Raw genomic sequence first — 23803 nt, 5'->3', positions numbered from 1 at the left:
TCCAGCAGCAATACTGCATAATGCATACAAAAGGAAAACTACGACCATGTTTTTTTTTTAGTTTTTTTTTTTAAGTGAGTTAAGGAATCCATGTACGGTATGTAGTTTGTTTTATGGTTTTAACACCTGTGAGCTCAGTGTTGCAGTACACAGTGTTCACCACACGAGGGAGACACGGCCTCCTCTAAAAAACGGATACTACCGGTGACGTCACGACTGAAGATGACCCCTTCACATCTTCCACGCGCTGCTGCTGATGTGGTTGAGATGCTTGTTGTTTGTATGAGAGGACGACAGAGGACAGAGAGAGAAAACTCAGTCAGTGTGTGAATGAGTGAACCTACCACATGTCTGACATCTACCTTCTGCTAATGTGACTTCTCCGGTGAGTGTGCGAGCCAAACGGTCGGTGAGAGGAGAGTTGACGTCAAGCTGCTTTTCTGCGTCCACAACATCACCGGGTGAGCTAACTGACAAAGCTAAGAAGAAGCTCGCTCATTTACCTGGCTCTTCAGGTAAAGCCAGACACTTAAATCAGCACATACCATACCAGCCGTGAATACGGCTTTTTTATTTTTAACACATTGAAGGTTTCTGTACCTATTAGCTTAGCCATCGAGCATGCGTAGTTGAACCAAAGACTTGCTATAGAAGCTAACCAAATGTGGCTTTTAATGAAGGTAGACTGGATACACTTTAGTCTTTTAGTTTGGTTTACGAGACCGTAACTCGTGTAGGAATGGGGCGTGTTTACAGTACGTGTAACCGTGTGTATCTTGTTCAGGCTCGGGGTGGAAATGGTTTAGAAGTGCCTTTGAGCAATCTTAAAGTCGTAGCAGACTTTTAAATGAATGAGAGCTATTTTAACTGTTAAGAACATTACCCCTTGAAATGAATGTGATGTCCTTACTGCTAAAGAATAGCACTCATGGCTGACAAACTGATCATGATAACTGAAGCTATCATAGGTGTGTGTGTGTGGTGATAGATATAAAACAGTCTTATTTAAATATAAATCTCAACCATGTCCTTATATTCAAAAAATAGAATCTGATCATGTCATCATTTCTGTCATCGTGTGTTAATGAATCTAAGAAGTTTTATTCCTTTTAATCAAAAAATCTTTAAATAGCAAGCTATTATATATTTGAACTATGTACAGACTGCTGAGATTTGTTTTGCCAAACTCCTGCAGTATGTGGACATTATGAAGAATACCCTATTAAAAAAATCTAGAAACAAAAGATATTGTCATTTCACCCAAATGTAAATGATATTCTAGTGTGTTTAATCATGAATGTTTGGATTACTATATTACTATCCAGTATATCCACATATGGGTGCACATTTCAGAGGTAAGGTTTACTCGTAAAGCACGTCTGCATTCATTTGGTGGAATTTTTAACTGATTTGAAAAAGAGAACTCGAGACGTTAAAGTGTTGTCAAGATCTGAACGTTTGAAAAACATGGCTTTTTTTAACAGTACTTTGCATTTCTCAAACCATATCAATTTAACTTATGTTTTCATGCAATTGAAGGCCGCCCCATTAATATCATGGTCGAGACAAACACTGGTTTGAATACTCGTGCAAGGTAACATATGGTGAAGGTTAGCTTGCCCCAGCTGCACCTTCAACACCTTTCTTGCTAAGCTAAGCTGAGTTATGAATACAGTTTCCCTCTACATTTGAACGTTATTAATGTTTGTAATGCAAAGAAGCTTTATTCATTGGGCTTAGTGCACCAGTCTTGACATCACACATAAATTCTGATACTTTCTCTTTTCACAGAATTTTCAGAGATTTCTTTCACAAGTCGGGTTTAGTGCCAATAAGAATTTCGGGAAATTATTAATTTGCATTCTGCGTAAATCCAGAGCAATGCATAGAGGGACAAAAGGGAAATAAGTTCACTATTCAGATACAATAAATATATTCACATCAATATAAATGGACTTTTTTGATGTTGCCTCAAAAGTAGCAAAACACCAAAAGTAGAAATTGGTCATTTTCTAAGGTTTTACATCAGTATAAATAACTATTGGAATTTTGATATTATATTTCTAGAGTCTATCAAACAAAGAAACTTGGCCATTGAGGCATGATATTTTATAGGTCAACTTAAAAAAATTGTAGATCTAGTGGCAGATGTCTATTGTTCAGCCGGAGTGAAAGTAGACTTTTTCTCTGTAGATTATGAAAATTTTTTGCTCTAAAATCAGTCAGCTGGTGAGTACAAACCCTATGTTAAAACGGGGAAAAAAGTAGTCAATGTTGTTCAAAATGTGGCCGTGACAAAGACACGGTAGTTATTGTATTTTTATGGTTGTCATAGTTTTAAAAAGTTGAGTAAAATGGTTGCATTCAATTGAAACTGAAACGTGCAGGATGTTTGTTGAGACAGGAAGCGGCTGAGCGTTCTGTCATTGTGAGATGCAAAGAGAGCTTTATTCTTTTGGATTCAACATGACGCCACATGTTACTCATATTGTTAATCTATGTGGAGAATTAGCAGAGATCTCTTTTGCCCAATGGGTTTAACGCCACGAAGAAGTCATTGAAACCAATTGGTTGGAATGGTTGAAAATCTTGAGCAACACTTTATTGAAATAGCAGAAAGAAATAATCATAAGTCGATTTTGTGGGATTACAAATGTTGCTCAAGGAGCCAAAAGTAAACTCCAACTGTATGTTAGGATGTTTAATACGCTGTAATAACTTTTGGCATGTTAATATAATAATTCCAGAGCTTATGTAATGTAGAGTCTGGCCAACACTGGATAAGGGTGTAGATTTACAAACTCTCCAATTAGAGATGTAGCAATCAATGTGGAGAATGTTTCGGGCTGGAAGGAAAAAACCAAACCCCAGTGTGAAATGAGCACGACTGTCATATGTAACGTCTTCATTGGTGAAATCAAGGAAAAACAGAAACATGGTTCAAAACATAATCTGACAAAAATGTACAATTATTTGTAATTTAGAAAATATCTAAGAGTGTTTTATTGTTAAACATGGGGTTACAAGCCCTTTGTATGGAAGCTGTTGTCTTCATCACAGCTGCCCTGACAGTGCGCACAACATTTCCTGTCTCCTTTTTTTCAGCTGTCCTATCTAATACAAGCAAAAATAAAGCACAAAAATCACTCTCAAAATATACTCAACTGACTTTTCTGTCATTGATGTGCTCAATGTAAAGAACGCTTTATTCTGTAGGATCAGCAATGTTAATCTTTGCGTCACGTCACTCCATAATTTATCAATGTACAGAATTTTCTGATTATTTCTCACAAGACCGATTTTGAGGTTTTCTTATAGAGCCAAATAATACAGGAAAGTGATAAGGAGGCGGAAGGCCCCTGGGTTCAAGTAAAGGGGTGGAGCCAGATCAGGTCAAGTCACGTCTAAACCCTTTAATTTACGGTGAATGATCCTTTGTAGCACACTCTGGGCTGAGTGGAGCACTCGGACAATGCGTTCGGTGAACCTACATGTTACCCACAGCCATCGCTCTCTCATCTAATGACAGTCTCCGGTTGGTGATATCAGCCTGAGTCCAGAGAGAAGCAGTAATTATGGGCCTTTGGTGAAGGTTTATGAGTCGATGCACAGCTTAACCCGCCCTTTGCCGTGTATAAAGTGATCTGGCATGCAACAGATGACTGTGCAGACTTGAGAGGACCACAGAAGGGTCACTTTTGAGGGAGCGAGCTGCTGCGAGTTCTGACCCAACTACGACAGGAGGTCGCTGTTTGTGCGCCACCGTTCGGAAAAGGTACTGTATGCTTTGGGCTTGAGAGTTGGGAAAAGTGTGCTCTGGAACTGACTGAAAGAGCAGCTTTAAGGAGCGCTTAGCAGAAGAGTTTCTGCTGCTGTCTGACTTTGAGCCAACAGACAACATATGGCAGGTCTTAAACACTGTTTGTAGTGACAGTGCTGCAGTGTCTATCAAGTTTGAATGGTGGATCATTGGACTAGTGCCTAGATGTGTAATCATCATGATAGAGAGCCAGACTTGTGAACTTTCATTTTTGATAAAGAAAGTGAAAATGTTTTTGTAGTTTATTGAAACGGATGATTTTGTTACAGTTCATTGTGGGAGCTTGTTCAGGTTTCTTCTTCTTTCTGCACGACTATGAACACATAACTGATTTAAGACAAACAAATGAGTCTTAGCTTGTTTATCCTAAACCTTATTTTCAGAGGAATATGTTGAATCAGGGCGGGTTGCATAAATATTCTGAGAGCCTTATCATGTGACTTCAGATATGTTTAAGTGACAACATTTTTTTAAGTCGTTACTTGAATCCTAAATCCAATTTGAAAGGGGAAAAAATCCATCTGTGATTTTTTTTAATTAAAAAAAAAATGTTTTATACAGATAACAACTGTGATGTGATTCCTATTTTGTGGGAAGTACAAACTATCTTTGCTCAACAGTATGTATTTTTTTTAACTTCAATACACTTTCCAACCTTGATGATGTTCTTGAGCGAAAAAGTTTGAAAACCCATTTGCAGCTTCCTCAACTTTGAAATTGAATTTTTGCCATAAAAGACTTTTAAAGATATTTGTGCTGACCCTACATTCAGCAGCGGTCATGAAGACGAGACCACTCCCAAAGGACGAGAAGCCATCGTGACTAACCAGGAAAAATAGATTTCTTACAGTTGAAAAAGAGGATGTGAACTTGGATTACTGAGAAAGGGAGTGACAAATGAAAACAAGAAGTTCCTATCAGCCCGTCTCTCTCACTCTCTCTCTCTCTCTCTCTTTTAGCAGTCCTTGAGCTCACTATCTTTCCTAATGTATTTAATAGGTGTGTTTGTTTGAGCTAGTTGCAGTTGTTTCAGTACTTCATTCATTCCAGGGGAAAAAAAACAGGTGAAGTAAATCTTTGTGTATGCTGGTAAAGCCGGAGCTGGTCCTCTGTTAGACCTGTAGAGGTTTCATTACTTCTAAGTCCGCTGCAGAAACTGATGATGACGAGGGAAAGTGTGTTTACTCTGGGCTGTAGTGTTGTGTGTGAGGTTTGACACTCGTGCTGATAAACTGGCTGACACCTGATGATGAACCTGGTAATCACTCCCAGTGCTTGGATTGCCTGGTGACGATAATGTTTACGGTCAGAGAAACGTGTTTGTCTTTCCACTGTCTCTATTTTTAAGCCACTGCGAGGATATTAACCAATTAGAGTTTTAGTCGACTTGAAACATTGCTGAAGGTGTTTTAGGGAGATTTTTAAAAGCTTCACTTTGGCCTCCCCTGTGGAGGAGGCTGTACGTCGTTTCCATTAGCTGGTCCTTCCCTTATTTGAACTTTTCTATCTCTTATGACAAATCTTGCCATGCTGTTGAATGAAATGAACAAAGGTCCTCCCTGTTTGCCTGCTGTGCATGTTACATTGAAGAAGGTTATACTCATAGTCACTCATCTGATTGATGGCGTAGTGCAGTAAGTATAACTTACTAAATGTTTATGGTTAGCTGGAGTACACACGTATGCTTAAGTCAGTTTGTAATCCGATAACAAAAAGTTATTATAGGGCAAAATTCAGCAGCACAGAGAAGAGCGACTACACATTTCCTGTCTGTCCTCCTCGCTCCTCTGCTTCTTTCCTTCATGTGGACCTCGTACACGTCATGACGAATGTCTGAACTTCACCGTCCCCTCTGCAGACTGCATGCTCCCCCCCCACCCTTTATCTCCACTGCTCCATCCTGGCCTTGGACTCTTGACTGCACGGGCAGAGAGATTCTGTGAGAGTGCCGGGACATCGCTCTGACCTGACATGCTGACATTTCAAAAGCAGCTTTTGCATTGTTTTGATTGGACGGCCTCCACAGTGAGACAAGGACAAAGGTCTGCCAGGGAACAAGACTTTCTGTCTCTCTGTCACTGTTCATGTGTGAGTGTTGAGAGATCAGTGCACATGTGACGGTGTGAAGAAGTTGTGAGCGAACATCACCAGTGAGAGAACAAAGCAGGGTTATACCTTGGGTCACGCTGGATAGAGCACAGGAGATAGGACCCTTTTTGTGATCAGTAACATATATTTTAGAGATTCAAATGTCAATTTTTTAATGAAATACATAACATAAGAAAGGAATTGATACGATTGGCTGGTTTTGTTGGTCCTTAAACCTCATGTATTAAACTAAGGAACATTTGAAAAGCTCTTCCAAAACAAGTACATGAGCGTTACGTTTAAAGGCTCACAAAAAAGAAGTGAAAGTTAGGCTTCTAATATTAATACACTTAAGAAAGAAGGTGACCTCCGGCAGTATGTGGAAGGAAACTTTGGGTTTGTTTGTCTATGTGGCTGTCCATATTAAGGCATGCTATGTTAAGTGTGTAGATAAGCAGAGAAGTTAGAGGGCAGGGTGTGACACCGTTAGTTTGAGAGGTTTGTTGTAGTTACATAATTAAAGAAGATGCACAGATTTATTACTATAAACAAGAAGCAGCAATGGAAATAATGACAACAGCGTATCAGTTTTTTAAAATTTTGTTTGAAGATTTATTTTCGGCTGTTTGTGCCTTTTATTAGAGCGATAGGACAGTGGACAGAGATGGAAATTAGGGAGAGAAGTTGAGGACTAATAGCCTCCATAAATGGGGACTAACCACTGCGCCACCAGCGTCCCCTCTTACGTTTGTCTGTTGGCCATTTTTGCCTTTTATTGGACAGAACAGCCGTAGAGAGACGGGACATGTCAGGAGGAGTAGAGCGGGGGTTGACATGCAGACATGGAACACGCAGCACATTTCTCCTCTCCCTTGTCTAGTGATATCCAACGTAGGAGAAGGGCTACCACACGTCATGAGTTCATTAAACCAATGGTTAAAATACAGGCTTAGACTCTAACATCTCAGTAAAACATGAGTTGTGGCACATTGGCTCACAGACCGAACGATATGACAGTGGGTGTTTCTGAGTTTTCATTTTGTCATTCTCAAACTGAGGCTCACATTTCCTAATCACTATTTCCATAATTCATACAGTACAGATGACACTGCATTTTTTTAATCATTTCTAATTCATTATTTTCACAATAGACAACATTGCGACACAATTTGGCATCATGTGAATGTAACGAAACGTACCAGAAAGACGTACGAGAATCAGTGGGGGGGGGGGGGGGGGGGGTAAAGTTCACAGTGTTGTTTTTTTCAACACTTGTTTTCTGCCGTTTATTCACATGATGATAATAATCTATCAGTGCAGGGGTCATGCCTCTTCTTCATCTGCTGAATCTTCAGCTTAAAGAGCGGCCTGTAATGATTTTAAATATTTATTCACTCGGCAGGCAGACTGTGGTGGTTCTCTGTGTGGTGGACATCTACACATTCCTCCCCTTCTGGCCCAAAGAAAGAATTCACGTTTGTGGCTCTTTTGCAGTGACTTCTCCACTTTTCAGACCCACGAGCTATGTCCACTTCCAAAACAAAATGTGTCCTCTAAAGCACTGCAATTTGATTTTCTTCATCTGCTGCTTGTCCGTGTCATGTTCCACTGCCTGCTAGCTCAGTGGCTCTCCTTTTTTTAATCACTGAAAAACAATTCACAGAGAATGCCATGCCCATTGCTGTTTCAGGAAAAGAATGATGTGGCTTTGGCTCTGTGCTCGGTTTTTCAAGCCTGACATTGTTATTTGAAGAAGTCTGCAAATCTGAAAAGTAATGCAGAAAGTTTAAACTCTCATTTCACTCTTCCTCTTCTCTTTGACTTTTTATTTTTTTCACATCTTTTCCTGTTTCTGTCTTTCTTACTTTGAGTTGTAAACCTGTTTTATCCCCTGTCCCCCCCTCTCTCTCTCTCTCTCTCCCTCTCTCTCTCCCTCTCTCTCTCCCTCTCTCTCTCTGCTCCTCCTCAGTTCACTGCACTCTTGAGGAGCCTTCTGCTCTCTTCAAGAATCTCTTTTTCTGTGCTCGCTCTTTCCCGCGACTCCTTCCCTGCTCCTGAGTAACCTGTGAGCTTCCCTCAGCGCGCTCGCAGCCTCGGGGCTCGCCGACTTCAACTGAGCCACGTTACACACCAGCTATCATTAGATGCCTTGTGGAAAACGGTGAGCTTTTCTTTAAAGAAAAAATGAATGGGTCTGTGTTCAGCCCAGCCTTGCAGACGACCCGGGGGGGGGGGGGGATTCGCTGAAATGAATCGTTGCTCTGTGACCTGGAGCTGGGGACAGGAGCATCACAGCTGTGTTGATGCACTCTCATTTTATATAGTACTAATCCTGACACACTGGCTTCTTTACGTTCACATTTTTAGCATTCTTGTGTGTGACATGCACATTATAAGAAACCATAAAACTATACAGCACATTTAAATATATCACTTTCAAAAGTCCTGATAGAAGACCAGGAGGGGATTTTTTGGGACCAACACCAATTTTAGAAGGGAAAAATTCCCTCTTTTTTTTTTTTTTTTTTTTTCATATAGTTGCTGACCATGATTTCTGCATTGTGTCAGCTAAGCACATATGCACACATTTTGCACAAGTAAGACTCCACAGAGGTGCTAAACATGCTACTTGCTCGGAGTGTCTTAAAGCCTGGTGGTAATATCGCCTGCCGCTCGTCCAGAGGCTGAAATCCTTGAAGCCAAACAACCCTCTGCACTTAGCTTTCCTTCTCCGTCCAATGTCCTCTCTTCTTCTACTGAAAACATTTAACCTAGAGAGAACTCTTCCACTTTCCCCTAATGTTAATCTGGCTTTTTGGGTCATAATATATATATAAAAATGAAATAGAACTAAGAGACACTTCCCCTTCTGTCAAGAAGTGTAGGGTAACATAAAGACAAAGTGTGAGGGACTTTTCTATTAGAATTGAGGCGATGGACGAAGTGAAATGAGTCAACAATGCACCCTTTCATGTGCCGTAAAACTCTTACTGTCTACAGGTTTTTGGATTGTGAAAATCACATACACATGCAGCAGATTTACATTTGTACATTTGGCAAAAGTTCAGCCTGATGTGGGGGGATTAAAGAGTTATGAAATAGTTTTAAAGAAACATGGATTCCCCCGTTTGACCCCCCCAAAAGCAAGGTCAAGCAAAGCTCTTTCATTTGAGTAATCGAATAATTATTGTCACTTGTTAACCAGCTTGTGACCAAATCTTTTGCTGCAGCCAACAGTAAGACATATCTCAGGTTGAAAGTTTACTGCAAGTGTTTTCCTTCTTCTCCTCTGTCCCCCCCCCCCCCCCCTCCACACACAGATTATTGTCCTCCAGCCTGTGAAGACGCCATGCTTCTCTGGCCCCCTCATGGCCGTGTCACTATGACGATCACCCTCCTCCAGCACATCTTCGTTCTGGCTGTGCTTCTCTGCCCCCTCGGTCCGGTGACAGGTCAGGGTTTGACTGAGACTCAGTCCGCTTCCCAGGCGCTGCAGGACCTGCTGACTCGCTATGGAGACAACGTCACCATCACGGTGCCCCAGCTGCGCTTCCTGCTGGCCCACCTCAGCCGAAATCAGGCTGAAGGAGAAGGAGAAGGCCACAACACGGCTGAGTCACCAACCACAACACCTCTCAAAACCAACAGTTCCAAGGTAAGAGCCAAAACAAGCTTTTAGTTTGACTTTTTCTTTTTTTAAATGCGAGGCGAAGTATGTTTAAGACAAAAGGAATTTAACTTCCTTGAGAGCGATGACGGTGGTGTCGTCTGGGAACTTGAAAAATAATTTGACAGAAGGGCCCCCTGAGGTGCAGTCATGGGTGTAGAGGGAGAAGAGCAGTGGGGAGAGAACACACCCCTGGGGGGTGCCAGTGCTGATGGTCTTCCAAGGAAGCTGGTGATCCACTGACGGGTGGAGGCCGGCACCGCGAGCTGGCTGAGTTTCTGGTGAAGGATATCCAGGATGATGGTGTTAAACGCTGAGCTGATGATTAATTAAGATGACAGTTATAATAACTGTGCACAATGAATCATTGTACATTCATCTACAAATTTAAACAACCACCAACGATGAAACAATGAACCTTTATTCAGATAGCACCTTTCAGACAAAGTCAGCTGTTGACTCGGTTCTCTGTCGTAGTTTTCACTCTTAGTTCAGTGATGATCTGTTTTTGTTGGCGATCGTTCAGGTTGCCAGATGCTGTTTCTGTCTGTAATGACATGACACTAGCAGAGCATGCTATCAGCCGTCAGAGAGGACTGTATTAAACAGCATTGATAAGACGAAGCGTCCTCTTAACTCCATTAAAGAAACGTGTTTAGAATTTGACCTGCCCTTGAATTAAAACATATTTAGTCTTTTTTTTTTTCAATCATTATGAACGTTTATTTTATTTTGATTTGTGTATATATTATAAAGACTTCAAGCTTTGGTGTAAAAGCATCGACCCTGCACGCATTCATGCCTCCAAATGCATTCTTCCTATTTCAAGTCACATTTTCATGGATATTGTCATGAACACGTAGTCGTCTATGGGGCGTAAAGCTGTCTTAAAACAAAGATGTTGGTTTTAACAACTCATTCAGGGACAATACTTGGGCTAACGAAAGTTGTCAATGTGACACTTAGAGGGGAGCTGTGGCTGAACATTATTATTATTATTATATTTAAATCAGTGAAGCAACTTTGGTAGATTACCGAATGTTGAGTGTTCGACAGGAGTGAAATGTTGACTTGATCGTGTCCTTTTTACGTTTTGTTGACTTGATAACTATTCTCTACCTGTAAAAGACTCCTGTCGGTACGCCATAAACCCTGATGGGAAGTCTCATGGAGGGTAAATCGTGGTTCAGTTGACTCTTGAAGAAGCAGGAGCAGGAGGTGCTGCCACATGGCTGAAATGTTTCACATATTTCCCATGCTTTGTGTCCTGGGCAATTTACTCACGAGCTGATCTGCCTTTGAATAGATTAACCTGAGAAACGGTCAAAAGTTTGAAGCTCTTTTGTGAAAATCAAATAGAACAATAGACTGATGTTGCTTAAAGTTGAGAAGCCGGACTTTCTTTGCCTGTTTGGATCTGACAAGAGAATCAGGAAGAGTCAGTCTTTTGTGTTTGTGTGTGTGACTCAATGAACACAAGAAAGAAGTGCGACCTTTGGCCTTTCACTGTCATTACACTCCCTTATTAGTGACGCACATGCACGTGTGCAACCACGTGTACTACACTTGTTTGAAACACCTTTTAGAGACTCGTATTGTTACACGTGGCGTTCCAATATTCTCACCTTCACATTTGAAATAATAGGAAGCTTAAACAAGTAGTGAATACATTTCATGTTTTGTTTTGTCTGAAAATGGTGAAAAGCTCAATCATGGTTTCCAAAAGTTTGCTTTAATGTCCTTCAAAGTTTTTTTTTTCTCCACTACCCAAAGACATTCTATTTACTGTCACCGTGGATTAAGAAAGCAGAAAATAGTTTCTTTTCTTCATTACCAAAGTGGTTTTTCAAAGGGGACAGTTTACTTTGGTATGTGCTGAATCCTGCTCAAAGGCTGACTGTCATCATTTCTCCTTGAAGATTGAATTCCATCTGGCGTCTGTGTCCCGATATAGAGGTGTAATGTTTTCTGTGGATACCGTTTCTCTTGACTTTTAGATGTGACTGTTCAGGTTTGATATTTCAGACAAATAATTTTCAGGACTTGTCCTTGTCAGAACTCTACATTGTGATTTCACATTACTGTACACTTCTTAATTCCGTTACAAATCCGACAGAAAGATGTAATTCATCTCTCCACATCGCTGTATTGCAGACGACTTCCTCAGCATTACTCTTACAGTTAGTAGTTGGCAGTATGTAAGTGAGAGGTTGTTTTCATTGTTGAATGATTAAGTAACTTCATGATAAATAAGATATCAGAAAAAAAGTAAAAATGAAGCATACATAGAAAATTAGTATATTTAATAAAGAACAGGCTAACCAAAAGTTAGACTGAAAGGTGTTAAACTTAGAATGAATAACGTATACATCCAAGTCTCACATTTAATATGATTAACCTGATGTCTGGTGGGTTTTTTTCCTAGAGAAATCTCTTAAAATTTCCCCCCTTCCAAAAAACCCTATTTTTGGAGCATTCTGATTGGCTGACTAATTCAGTGGTTACAGAATCGACTATGAGGTGGAAAGACTTGGTTTGACACTCTGTTAAAAAGAGCTGCTTAATATTGGTGGCTGGTCTCAGTGGACCGATGTTCTCTCGCCCCCATAGCTGTTTAACCGGTTTGTTCACAGTAAGGATTCTTGGAAAAAAATCCCTCAAACAATGGAATCCGTCACATTTACATTTTCACCTTTACCGTGTATCGTTTCTACCTTTTAATGCAATTTTTCTTTTTTTTCTCTTTTTTGTGACTTAACTTATTAATTGGCATGTTTTCATTCCTGCAGTGTTTGCCTGCTGACACGTTAGCTGTGTACAGCATCAGCGAGCAGTCCCAGCTGGATGGACAGGGCCTACAGAAGCTGTGTCCCACCATGCTGCAGCAGCTGGATGCAGGCACCTGCAGGGCACACAAAGAGGAGGAGCTGCCCTCCCCCAGGCCGTCAGACGCTGAAGGTGAGCACTGAACTGTCACTGAGCATTACTAGACCCTTTGTGACGCTTTGTGTATTGTGGAGTTACACTCAATAATCCACGAGTTTCCTTATGTCAACAAGTGCAATGAACAGCCAGCCAGAGAGAAGTCGTTTCTTATGGCTCAATCTCATTGGGCGACAATTATTGTTAATTTCATGTATTTTTAATTCTAGAAATAAAATATAGGGTAACAACATCATTGTCTTTTCACTGTACAGAAACTTTATGACCACAGTTAAACAATATGGAGTGTTTTTTTCCCCTCTTTATTACTCACAGTGGTACGATGCTGTTTATCTTCCTACTGCTTCTCTTTTGTCAGTTGTTTTCTTCTGGACTTTTTACTAGTTTCTCTCTGTTCTAGCTTCTCTCTTACAACTATATTTTCTGTTCAAAATATACTCGGTGAAACCTTGAAAACATATTCCTCTTGTCTGATCTGAGCTCCACACGTGTGTGTTATTTGTTGCCTAGTGATGGTGATATCACGATTCTCCCAAAGGAGATGAAAGCCAAAGTAAGCATGCACGCAGATAGCCAAGTCTCAGATTGCACATTTCAGTAAAGCTTAAACACATCCTTCGCAGTGTTAAAAATCCTGCCTCATTCAGCATGCCGAGAACACAGCAGAGATCTCGTCCAGGCCAAACAGAATAGCAGGCCAGCTCCTAAACCGTCACCGCCCATTTCACACACCCACTTAAGACGGGCTGGAAGGAGGTTTGGCATCTGCACTCGATGTTTTGGTTTTGATTTGAGTGTTTTAAGTTTGCCACTGGCACAGAAACCTTGATAATGACAAAGTTGAAGAATGGGGTCAACATCATGTTGGAAGTCCCCCCCCCCCCCCCCCCCCTAAAGTCTGCAGCACACTGCTCACAACACGTGCGGAAATGTTTCTGGATCGTTTGTCCTACTTCCAGCTAGAAGACAAATAACAACACTTAGCATAGACTTTGCTTGTCATTATGTTTAAGAATAGAACAATAGCTAGTCATGAAACACAGCAAGCACCCCCTTTGTTTGAATCCACGCTCTCCCCCGGTTTGTTCACGTTTCCTCCAGTTGTTCTGCTATCCGTCCCTGTAAGAAACATCATTCTCCTTTTTAAAGAACAAGCAGTCCTTCGTTGGTGCACTTTGGCGACCTACTGCCTCGAACACAAAGAGTGGGACAAATCCAGTGACTACACTTCTCAACACACATTCAAGAATAAGCATAACATTATGAGGCCATGCTGAGCGAGCTCACAAATTCCAGCTTTTACTTTCAACCCGCTGAGCTCCCCCCCCCCCCCCCCCCCCCCCCCCCCCCCCCCCCCCCCCCCCCCACCGTCAAATGTGTTATCCGCTATCATTCGCTGATAACGTCCTCAGCTCGTCTCAACCTGGCCTGAAGGCCGCTTATTTTGGCTCATGAGCCGTTTTCTTTGCAGGGACTGTTGAGTTCTGCAAGCAGCAGGGAGGCAGATGCCAAAGAAGTTCATCCCCACTGCAGATCTCTCCAACTTATTCCTCCTCATCTGCTCTTGTTCTCAAAGAGTGCTGCTTTTGTGACTTCTCTTTTAAACAACTTTTAAATCAATACAGTTTCCGGTCACAGCTACTTCTAAACATTTTTTTAAAGTGACCACAGCTGATTATGACGTGTCATCATTTAATGGCACTTCACAACATGAAAGCCAATCAGCTGTCCTGAGATAGTTTGCTAAAAAAAGAAGTTACACCATGATTGTTTTGAGAAGACAAATAATTGTTTGTTGTTGTTTATAATGCTCAGTCTGTATTCACAGCTCCATTCCCACACATAAGCATGGCTGTGTGTTTTTAATGTTCCCACCTTTCTCCTCCCTCCCCCAGTGTGGGGCTTTTCTTTCCTGAGTGTGAGTGTGATCAATGCCTTCGCCCTCACTGGAGTCTTCATCGTGCCTCTCATGAAGACGCGTTTCATGAAGCACATACTCGTCTTTTTCATCGCTCTTGCCATTGGCACACTGTTCTCCAGCGCCGTCCTACAGCTCCTGCCAGAGGTTTGCCATCCATCCCGACACCTTTCTGTCTCCCCTTAATTACAGGCCAAAGAAACTTTTTTTTTTTATTTTTTATATTTTTTGCTTCCAAAGAAACAAACAAAAATAATTCCCTTTAGTATACTTTTATAAAATGAGTGCACCTTTGGCCCAGAGCTCTTTTGTCTGTCATGTGGTCAGATCTATTTCCTCTACTTCCTGCCTTTGTATCCTTGCAGTTGTTTTCTTTTTCAGCTCCAGTAAGCACTGTGGAAGGCTCTTTTGTTTTTCTCTCTCTACTCACGCTGTGTCACTAATCATCAAGGGGTGTTTTTGAGTTTTGTTTTTGAATCTGAACTTTCCTCGGAATTGAGTTCTAGGCCAGTCGTGGTTTTTTTTTTTTCCCCCTCTTGAAGAAATCAGATCAGCTCTCACTTCTGCCACCGCAGCCTGTAAAGCAATTTAAAAACAGGTTTCCCTAAACTCACTCACTTCTATAAGATTGTGTAACACAATGCTTTGAGAAGTAACACAGTGTCCTTCAAGCTGAAATGGGATCCTGTGTTAGCAGGGCTCCTTCAGCTAACTGTCAGGCTATTTAAGGTTCTCTAGCCCTTTTTTTGTCTGCAGTGAGAGCTGGTGTGCACCCTGAGGCGAGGACAGTGGATGCACCTTGTGCATGATGACAAAGTGTGTGTGTCTGTAATTGTACCTTAGCACTTCCTCCCCTGTTTGAAAGAAATGCATGGTGTTATTGGGCTGCTTCAAAAGACAACAAACTATTATCTTCTCTGCAAATGAAAGGTGGTGATCAATGGACAAAAGGGTTGTTTGTGTCTTTTAAATTGATTTGTTTTAGGATGATTTTTTTCAAATCCGTTTTGCACCTTTAGGGACATAAACCGGTGGTTGGTATGTTGTTTCTTTTTTACCTCAATGTGGTGATTAATCTGGTCAGATCACTTCCCAACTAACTATCTGTCTCTTTTTTTGTTGTTTTTCTTCCCCTCCCATTCCTCTGGTCTGTTCTCTCACCTTCTCTCTGCCTATCAGTGTGGGGTTATGGTCTCCTGTGTGTTACACTCATCTCTCTGTGTTCGCTGGTGGGGGCCAGCGTGGTGCCCTTCATGAGGAAAACCTTTTACAAGCGGCTGCTGCTTTTCTTCATAGCCCTGGCCATTGGCACGCTGTACTCCAACGCGCTGTTTCAGCTCATCCCCGAGGTAGTGTCGATGCTGCTGTGGTTTTAGAGAGCTGCAGCCTCCTTCACAGAGCCACAGCTGTGCAGGGCGGCCGAGCAAGAAGAGGAAGACGTGTTGCTGTGTTTGAACAAAATCTCCCCTCCTCACCACATTCATTTTATAGTTTCAATTTTTTTTCTTACAGCAGAAAGAGATCGAACAAAAAAGATAGATATACTGTTTGAAAGATAGACATGAAATGCTTTATTAATCTTAGTGAGTGTGTCAGTGTGTTCCCATTTGTCTGTCTAGACGGCATTTAAAAATGAAACTGCTCACACCCATCAGGCTAGCTTTACAGCAGTTGTGTGAGTCATTGCATCAGTTTAGGTGGGTTGAATAGTTTAAACAAAAACACCTTCTCAGCTGAAGTGTTCATTCATTCATCTGAAGTCGGACGTGGGAGGATTATGTCCTTGATGCACTTCTTCCATTAGAACGGGGAGTGCTCTGAAATATCTCAAAATCCCGTCCACTCAGTCTGTATTTGCTTTTCAGTTTTGCGTTGGAAAATAATCCAACTATCCAAACACATCGAGCTGGGTGACATTTCAAGAAGAGATAAACATGCTTTTATAACAGCAGCTGACTCTGAAAGCAAATCAAAACACAGCAAAATGTTTTCTTCCTCTTTGTTTTTCAGGCCGCCGTCTGCACAGCCTTGACCCACATAGATGTCAAAACAAACGGCTCAACAATCACTTCTTTTTCACTCTCAAAACCACATGCTAAATGTTTCTGTTAGAATTGCAAGTTTTTTTTAATTACACCTTCTTTTTAAAACTGTGTAAACTTTGTTTACTGTATGGCAGGAATGATGTAGTAAGAGCTTGTTTGACTTTTCATCAGACGCTGACATCTTCTTACTTTCTAAATCGCAGGCCTTTGGTTTTGACCCCATGGTGGATTTCTACATGTCCAAGTCAGCTGTGGTGTTTGGAGGATTTTACCTCTTCTTCTTTACTGAAAAAGTCCTCCGAGCGCTGCTCAAACAGAAAGACCAGGTGAGTACAGAGCAAGAAGGATGGGATATATAGAGTTTAATGCTTTGATACAGGTAAAGGGAAAATGGGAACAACTATATCTGTCCACTCTACAAAGGCTCGAGCTATCAGGTTAGGACAATGAAAAAGCTGTTTGATATATTCTTGGATACATTTTTTAAAGATTTGCTTTTGGAGAATGATTACCTTAATCCCACTATCAATCAAGCCAGTTAAATTATCGCCATGGTTTTAGAACTGTATGATAGTTCATGTGCCAACAGATTGTGACAAACAGATGTTTCTGACAACAGTTCGAGTTAAATAAAATGATCGAATCAACTTTTAGATGAGTCTCAACAGAGCCTCACTGAGATGTTTTTTATTGCTGGGTTAAACAGCTTGCATCCTCGCAACTACAAGAGAAAAAGAGCCATTGTGAAAGGAGAGTCCAAAGTGACGAGGGGTCTTTGCTCTGCTGGCATTGTTTTTTCACTCTTTTTGAATTTAGATCAGGTAAAAAATGTTATATGAACAAAAAACCTAAACAGTTTTAATATCTGAATTCAATTACAATTTGTCAAACAATGGAGGTTTTTCCTCCTACCACAAGGTTGTTCGTGTGTAGACTCTACTTTGTTGTTTCAGTATTAGTTAAGGATATCATAGCAACCTTTTTATCAGGAAGCTTTTCATTGACTTAGATTATAACTTGCTGTCAGCATCACCATGACGCACGATGAAGAAGTTCAGTCATGGCAGGTTTAGCAAGTTGTAAAACCTCATCTGGTGTTTCAAGTTCACAGTTGTGCCCTCAGGAGCTTACTCGAAGTCATTGTTAACTTCTAGGAGAAATGTCAACAGATGATTTTTTTCTTTTTTGCCACACCAAAAATATTTGACTTTGCAGAGCCATACATCTGCAGGACTTAATGTTTGTCATCCCCAGGGAGTCAGGCAAGGACGGACACTCGTCCCTTTATGAAGAATACATATCCTTAAACAAACTGAAGCCATATTAGTGTGAACACAAAGAAGGATCCAATAAAGTCATCAAGCAAACAATGTGATTATTAACAGTGTCCAGCGACTCATGCTATTCTTTTAAAACATGTTTCTAAATGTTTCTTTTTTTTGGACAACCTAAGCAATGACTTGTCCATAGTCTATATTTGAAATACTGGATGAATATCATCCTCACCTGCTGCTGAGGTGTTATCCACCTTATCATTGAGCAAAAGTAGGCCCAAGATGAGGCCTGCTAGCTGCTTCAGCTGTTCTCATGACTTTTCCAAAAATGGGTATGTTATATTTCTGTTTTAGGTTACAGTCGATAGAAATCCTGTTCTTTTTTTCTTCTGTCTAGACAGCGACATGTGTTCCTTCTCCTCCCTTTATATGAGTGTTGAACACTCGACTGTGTGGCGACGTGGTTAGTTGGCATGTCGTTGTTTTTTTTTAAGTTCTCTATTTAGGATTGACTACAAGCTGCTCCAGTGTGTCTGGTTTTTGGCACCTGGCCTCTGCTGCATATTTGAGTGCAGTAGCATTGTATATAGCGCTTATTAAAAGGTTTCCATGGCTGCAATATGAATCTGTTTGTCACTATTTAATACATTTCAAAAAACATGCTTGACTGAAGCTCTAACCTGCACGTGTTCATACAGCTTTTCAGTGCTGCTGAATTCATTCAGAAAAGTCCTGAGGGAATGCAAGCAGGGTGATTTGGGGACAAGTTGCTCCACCTTGTGGTTGGGATGCTTTGAGCCATATGGTCCAGTCAGGCTGATTAACAGCTCACACTTGGAGCTGATCCTATTACAAAAGGTTCTCTGACCCGGAGTGCCACCTGCAGCGCTGCTTTCAGGCTTTTCATTTTGTTGCTAAAATGATGAACAAGTCCACGTCTGTCACTAGCAATTATGTTTGAAGTACAGGGGACTATTGTAGTGTTTGATGGGGAGGAGAAACAGGACAGGAACTATACAACCACTGTCCTTGTAAGACTCCTAATCTCCAGGTTTAGTGTTTGTTTTAAGAGCTCACCCTCAGAGTACTTGCTGCCTGAGAGACTCCGCTCAGGGCGACATGATCCTGAAGGAGACGAACTAGGAACTGACGTTTCTTTCACCTGTGCTCTGTCGTTCCAAGTAAACCGTCGACAAAATCAGTCTCAATAAATCAATGCGAGAACACTGATTGATAGCTTTGCTCAGATGTTCTTTTTTATATGATTTCTAATGGACTCTGAGTCTGGCAATAAAGATGATGCTGCTGATGATGATGATGATGCAGAACTGTTGTAAGAATTGATTTTAGTGGTATTTATCCTCTTGACCCTAAATTCAGTCAAAGCAGACTTGTAAAAGAAAGAGGAAAAAGAAAAATGCCATCAACCGTGATAACATGAAGGTTATATCAACAAGTCTCTCTTGTTCACTGCTTTGACTTGATCTAATCATTGTGTCTGAGTGTTTTGGCGTGTGTTAGTTATGATTAGATTATGGCATTTTTTAAGTTTTTATTGTAGATTTTCTTTGAGTATGTGTTCAGAGCACTAGAGTAACCATTGTTTCGTGTGAAGGATAATAGTTTGAAGATCTAGCTATCTGGCTTGTTAAACTGCCGTGTTCCTCGTGGATGCAACAAAACAACATGTGTCTAGAATTTCAGCTTCTGCATATGGGTTATCAGTATACTGATTTGCACTCATTTTCTGTTGTCTCAGGGCCACGGACACAGTCATTACTCCGGTTCTGATCAGTACTCGAAATCTGACGGGGATGTGGAAAGCGTGGAGAAGGAGAAGCTGCAGCAGAACGGGGCTACCACCGGTCTGGCTCTGGGCAAGGTGGACTTAGGAGAGGGAGAGCTCATGCTGAGTCCTGCACAGACACCAGAGGTAAGACGGGAAGAGACCTGGATTTTTCTTCTTTTTGTGATTTCTCTTTTTTGATTATGTTTCCAAAGTCATTAGATTGTAATAAGATTTTAAAAGTGGAAGGAAGGCTATCCTGTAAAGAGGTAAAGTCCACCTTCTCAGGTGAGAAGAAGTCAACCGCTCTCATCTATCAGCATATTAAACCTGTTTTAAAATTACGCAAAAAAACTGAAAATCTGCATCTGGAGAATTTTCTTTGCCTCTTTTCATACATATAACCTTGTTTATAATTCCTCACTCAGGACTCAAAGAGCCCAGACAGCAGCAAGCGCTCTAGCAGCAGAGGTGGCTGCTATTGGTTGAAGGGGACAGCGTACTCTGACATCGGCACGCTGGCCTGGATGATCACATTGAGCGACGGCCTGCACAACTTTATTGACGGCTTGGCTATTGGAGCATCCTTCACCGCCTCGGTCTTCCAAGGCATCAGCACCTCTGTGGCCATCTTGTGTGAGGAGTTTCCGCACGAGCTGGGTAAGTCAGGGATGTCGATCTCTAAAATGATCCTACCAGACACAAATGCAAACTATCTCTCTCTCTCTCTCACTCTGTCACCAGGAGATTTTGTGATCCTGCTCAATGCCGGCATGAGCATACAGCAGGCTCTGTTCTTCAACTTCCTGTCAGCTTGTTGCTGTTATCTGGGAATGGGCTTCGGCATCCTGGCCGGCAACAGCTTCTCTCCCAACTGGATCTTTGCTCTGGCAGGAGGCATGTTCCTCTACATCGCTCTGGCAGACATGGTCAGTGTTTTTGGGGCAGGGATGTGATGCATGTGTGAACAGGGTGGATCTGTTCTTCTCTTTTTTTTTTCATCAGAATTCATCAATTTATTTTAATTTACTGGAAACACTCATTTGGAAAACAAGCAATTCTCTCCTTACCAGCTCCTGCTAAGTTACCATTCATAGAAAAATGTATATAGTTAGTTATTATTATTATTTATAGTTAAAATAATTGTTTGACTTTACTCTCAAAAAGGTCCTTCTCTTGCTTTTTTTGCCCTCAGTTTCCAGAGATGAACGAGGTGAGTCGTGAGGAAGAAGACGCGGGCGGCAGCAGCTTTCTCCTTACCTTCGCCATCCAGAACGCCGGCCTACTGACGGGCTTCGCCATCATGTTCTTCCTCACCACCTTCTCTGGACAGATCCAGCTGGGATAGCAGCGGACTCCTCTGGACAAACAGCAGCTCTTACCAGTGTGATGTGAAAATGAGATAACGGCTGGTTTGTGCCAGTTTCAACTGACGACAGGTGGAGGGACAGAAACAAGAACTATTTGTCTTTATTTTCCTCCCATTGTCTCAGTTTTTAGGATCTTGTCTTTTGGGGAGTTTAGCTGCTGTGCGGCAGGTACGCACAACTCCTCTTGTCAAAACTTATTAGTGATGTTCATGTGCAGTTCGCAGATGCAGTAGATCCTGAGCTGTGGTTGTGGCAGCCTTCTTTACAACCTTTATAAACCCATTTTTCTGCTCAGATACAGCAACAGAAATTTCGGAATCGTTCGATCAAAAGAGACGAGCTAAGTATGTACAACACCTTCGACTCTGTACTCTGACCCGCGTGCAATACCCTCCCAGTCACTGAAAATATTCTCTGTTCTCCAGACTTTACTTTCTCTCTGAGCGCTTCCTCAGTAAGTGGGAAAAGCACAATCAGGTTTTAGCAGCTGTAGGATCTTTTAGTCTTTATTCATCTTTTCCAGACTGATACCCTTCTCTTTCCTTCATTCATGTCACACCAAAAACAAATCTCTATGGACCTCAAGTGGAATCAAGTGTCACCTTCCAGCTGGACTTTGTTATTTGTGTCGATGTTATATTTTTGTAAAATGATCCTGTTTGAAGACCAAATATGGAGCGACTATTAAGAATAATGAAGGGCTACTGTACACAGTGGCATTTGGGTATACTTTGATTGTCCTCTATGCGAATGTGTCTTTATCCTCAGCATGCTGTTAGTAAGACCTCAAATGAAGCTGAAGTCAGACACTAAATGTGAGGACAAGTCCAGAGTTTGATCTAAGTCAGAGAAGATGCAGCATCTCTGAGCGTCCTCTTACTTTACCTTCGGTGCCCTTCATGAATAAATGATCTCTGGTCTCGGTTTACACCATTGACTATTTTCTCTTTTAATGTGTTAGAACAAAATACTGTAAATCTTCAAACATTCACTCTTGATCTCGTACTGATCATACATATTTAAGTTAAATACTATATTTAGTTCGACTTTAAACCCTCTGAGTCTTTTTACGTATTACTATATGGCTGAAAGTGGAAAAGCTCTTTATGCTTACATGCATTTTTAATACGGTGGTTTCCTTGGTTTGCAGCAGCCTCTGCTCCTCTGATGATTTTTAATCATTTTTAAATCCCTGATCTAAGAGTCGAGTTTTTTAGACATGAAAATACCTCAAGATCTTTAAACGACCCAGAAGTTCGTTGAACAACACTGTCTTCTCTCTAAGGTGTTTCCTCAAAGAATCTGTTAACCATGTGGATGAAAAAGATATCTTCTCCTTTTCCAAGTCGCTGCACTAACTTGATGCTTAGGGCAAGGCTTTATATTAAGATGCTTCAATATGGTGAAGTATTGTAACAACAAGTCACTATTGATCCACTTACTGACCGGTTTAATATTAGTTGTTTGCTAAAAAAAAAAAAAAAAAGTTAATAAACCTTTTTTTTGGGGGGGGGGGGGGGGGGGGCTTAATATGTTGGTCCAACTTTACCATTTACATGTAAGTGTTTTGGAAAATGTATGATTGATTCATTCTTCATTCATTGAGTGTTTTGACTAAGAAATCTTGCTTTAATGCTATAAAAAAAAGTTTATATTTATGAAGTTCTGACACTTTGTCGGTATTTTAGGGAAGGTCGTTTTTAACATAACTCAGCCGCCGTGCACAGTAACGTGTTCATTAAGAAGCCACATTCAATCCCTGCAGCCACATTTAAAAAGTAAATTAAAGGCCTTAAACCAAGGGATTAGAGGCTTTATGCCTTTTTGAATTAGCTGTACAGCACTGATGAGTTTGGGTATCAACTGTTGGCTATGTCAGAAAACTCTCCTGAGTGGAGAACCTGTTTAAGGAAAATGATTTGATGATTATTTAGCCAATCGTTTGACAGTCAAACTCTAACAAAGGTGTGAAAGTGAAACGAGTGTTCACACCATTACATCCTCATTCCTTCTGCTGCCGCGTGTACTACCAATCAGTGCACGTATCTGCTGATCCGTGTTTACTGATATTTTATTGTTGCAATATTATTAAGAATTCCAAACTGTCAAAAGTCAGCACAAACTTTACTCCTGATTTCAAATGAGCGTAGAAGCTGCACAGTAGGTTATTATTTACTGGGGATAGAAAACTGGAAGCCGTGATGGTGACATGTTTATGGACAAATCTAAATCTACATTTTCTGTTATTCCTAGATGCTTTAACCCCAGTCCAATGAGGCATGATGTATAACTGCTGCTCGATGTGTATGATAAAATGGAGATTATTTATTGTTGTTTGAGCCATAAAATATTTATTTTATGCTTTACACCAAGAAACAGTGTTCAGTTTACTGTGACATTGAAAGCCATGATAGAAGAGAGGATGTGTATCTTTTTGTTTGTATTAGTTTGAATACATGGGAAACGTGACAGAAGACATAATACACCTTTATTTCAATGCACATGCACCTCTATACCAGAGCTTATATACAGAATTTCTCCTCTGTTATAACAATTAAAACATTTCATTTTTACACAAAAAACCTGTAAATCAAGGATTATGTTCAGGAGCACTCGGATGATAAAACATTACTCATGATGATTATCATGAGTGCAGAAGTACTGACAAAAACAATTCTTTTTCATCATCTTCAATCAACCAAATGACTGATTGTCTGGAGATTTGAATATCTTATGGATCTGCTTTTAGAATTTGTATTGCCCATTTTCGGGAAAAAATGTACCTACTGTAATTTATTTGAATCATCAGCCTTCTCTGAGTGTCATGAGAGTTCTTTTTTTATATAAAACATCATTTTCCAAGAAGATGGAGTGTTGTGTTTGGTCATTTTT

General features: G+C 40.9%; 1 protein-coding gene across 4 annotated transcripts; it reads left to right on the top strand.

The window, feature by feature from the left end:
• Positions 1-204: 204 nt before the first annotated feature.
• Positions 205-23776, top strand: slc39a14 (solute carrier family 39 member 14). 4 transcript variants are annotated; one of them, XM_079341849.1, is made up of 9 exons: positions 205-385; positions 9229-9563; positions 12365-12533; positions 15616-15785; positions 16685-16807; positions 19515-19688; positions 19970-20201; positions 20286-20470; positions 20737-23776. In XM_079341849.1, the coding sequence occupies exons 2-9, from the start codon at positions 9258-9260 to the stop codon at positions 20887-20889; spliced, it is 1512 nt and encodes a 503-aa protein (XP_079197975.1). In that variant the 5' UTR covers positions 205-385; positions 9229-9257; the 3' UTR covers positions 20890-23776. The 4 variants fall into 4 exon arrangements, with proteins under 4 accessions (XP_079197975.1, XP_079197972.1, XP_079197973.1 ...); XM_079341846.1 differs by having other exon boundaries at positions 205-461; XM_079341847.1 differs by lacking the exon at positions 15616-15785 and adding an exon at positions 14414-14583 and having other exon boundaries at positions 205-461.
• Positions 23777-23803: the final 27 nt, after the last annotated feature.

The sequence above is a fragment of the Symphodus melops genome (genome assembly GCF_947650265.1).
Source record: "Symphodus melops genome assembly, chromosome: 1".
Classification (NCBI taxonomy): domain Eukaryota; kingdom Metazoa; phylum Chordata; class Actinopteri; order Labriformes; family Labridae; genus Symphodus; species Symphodus melops.
The sequence above is the reverse complement of the archived record's forward strand: the minus strand, read 5'-3'. Positions and strand labels throughout refer to the sequence as shown.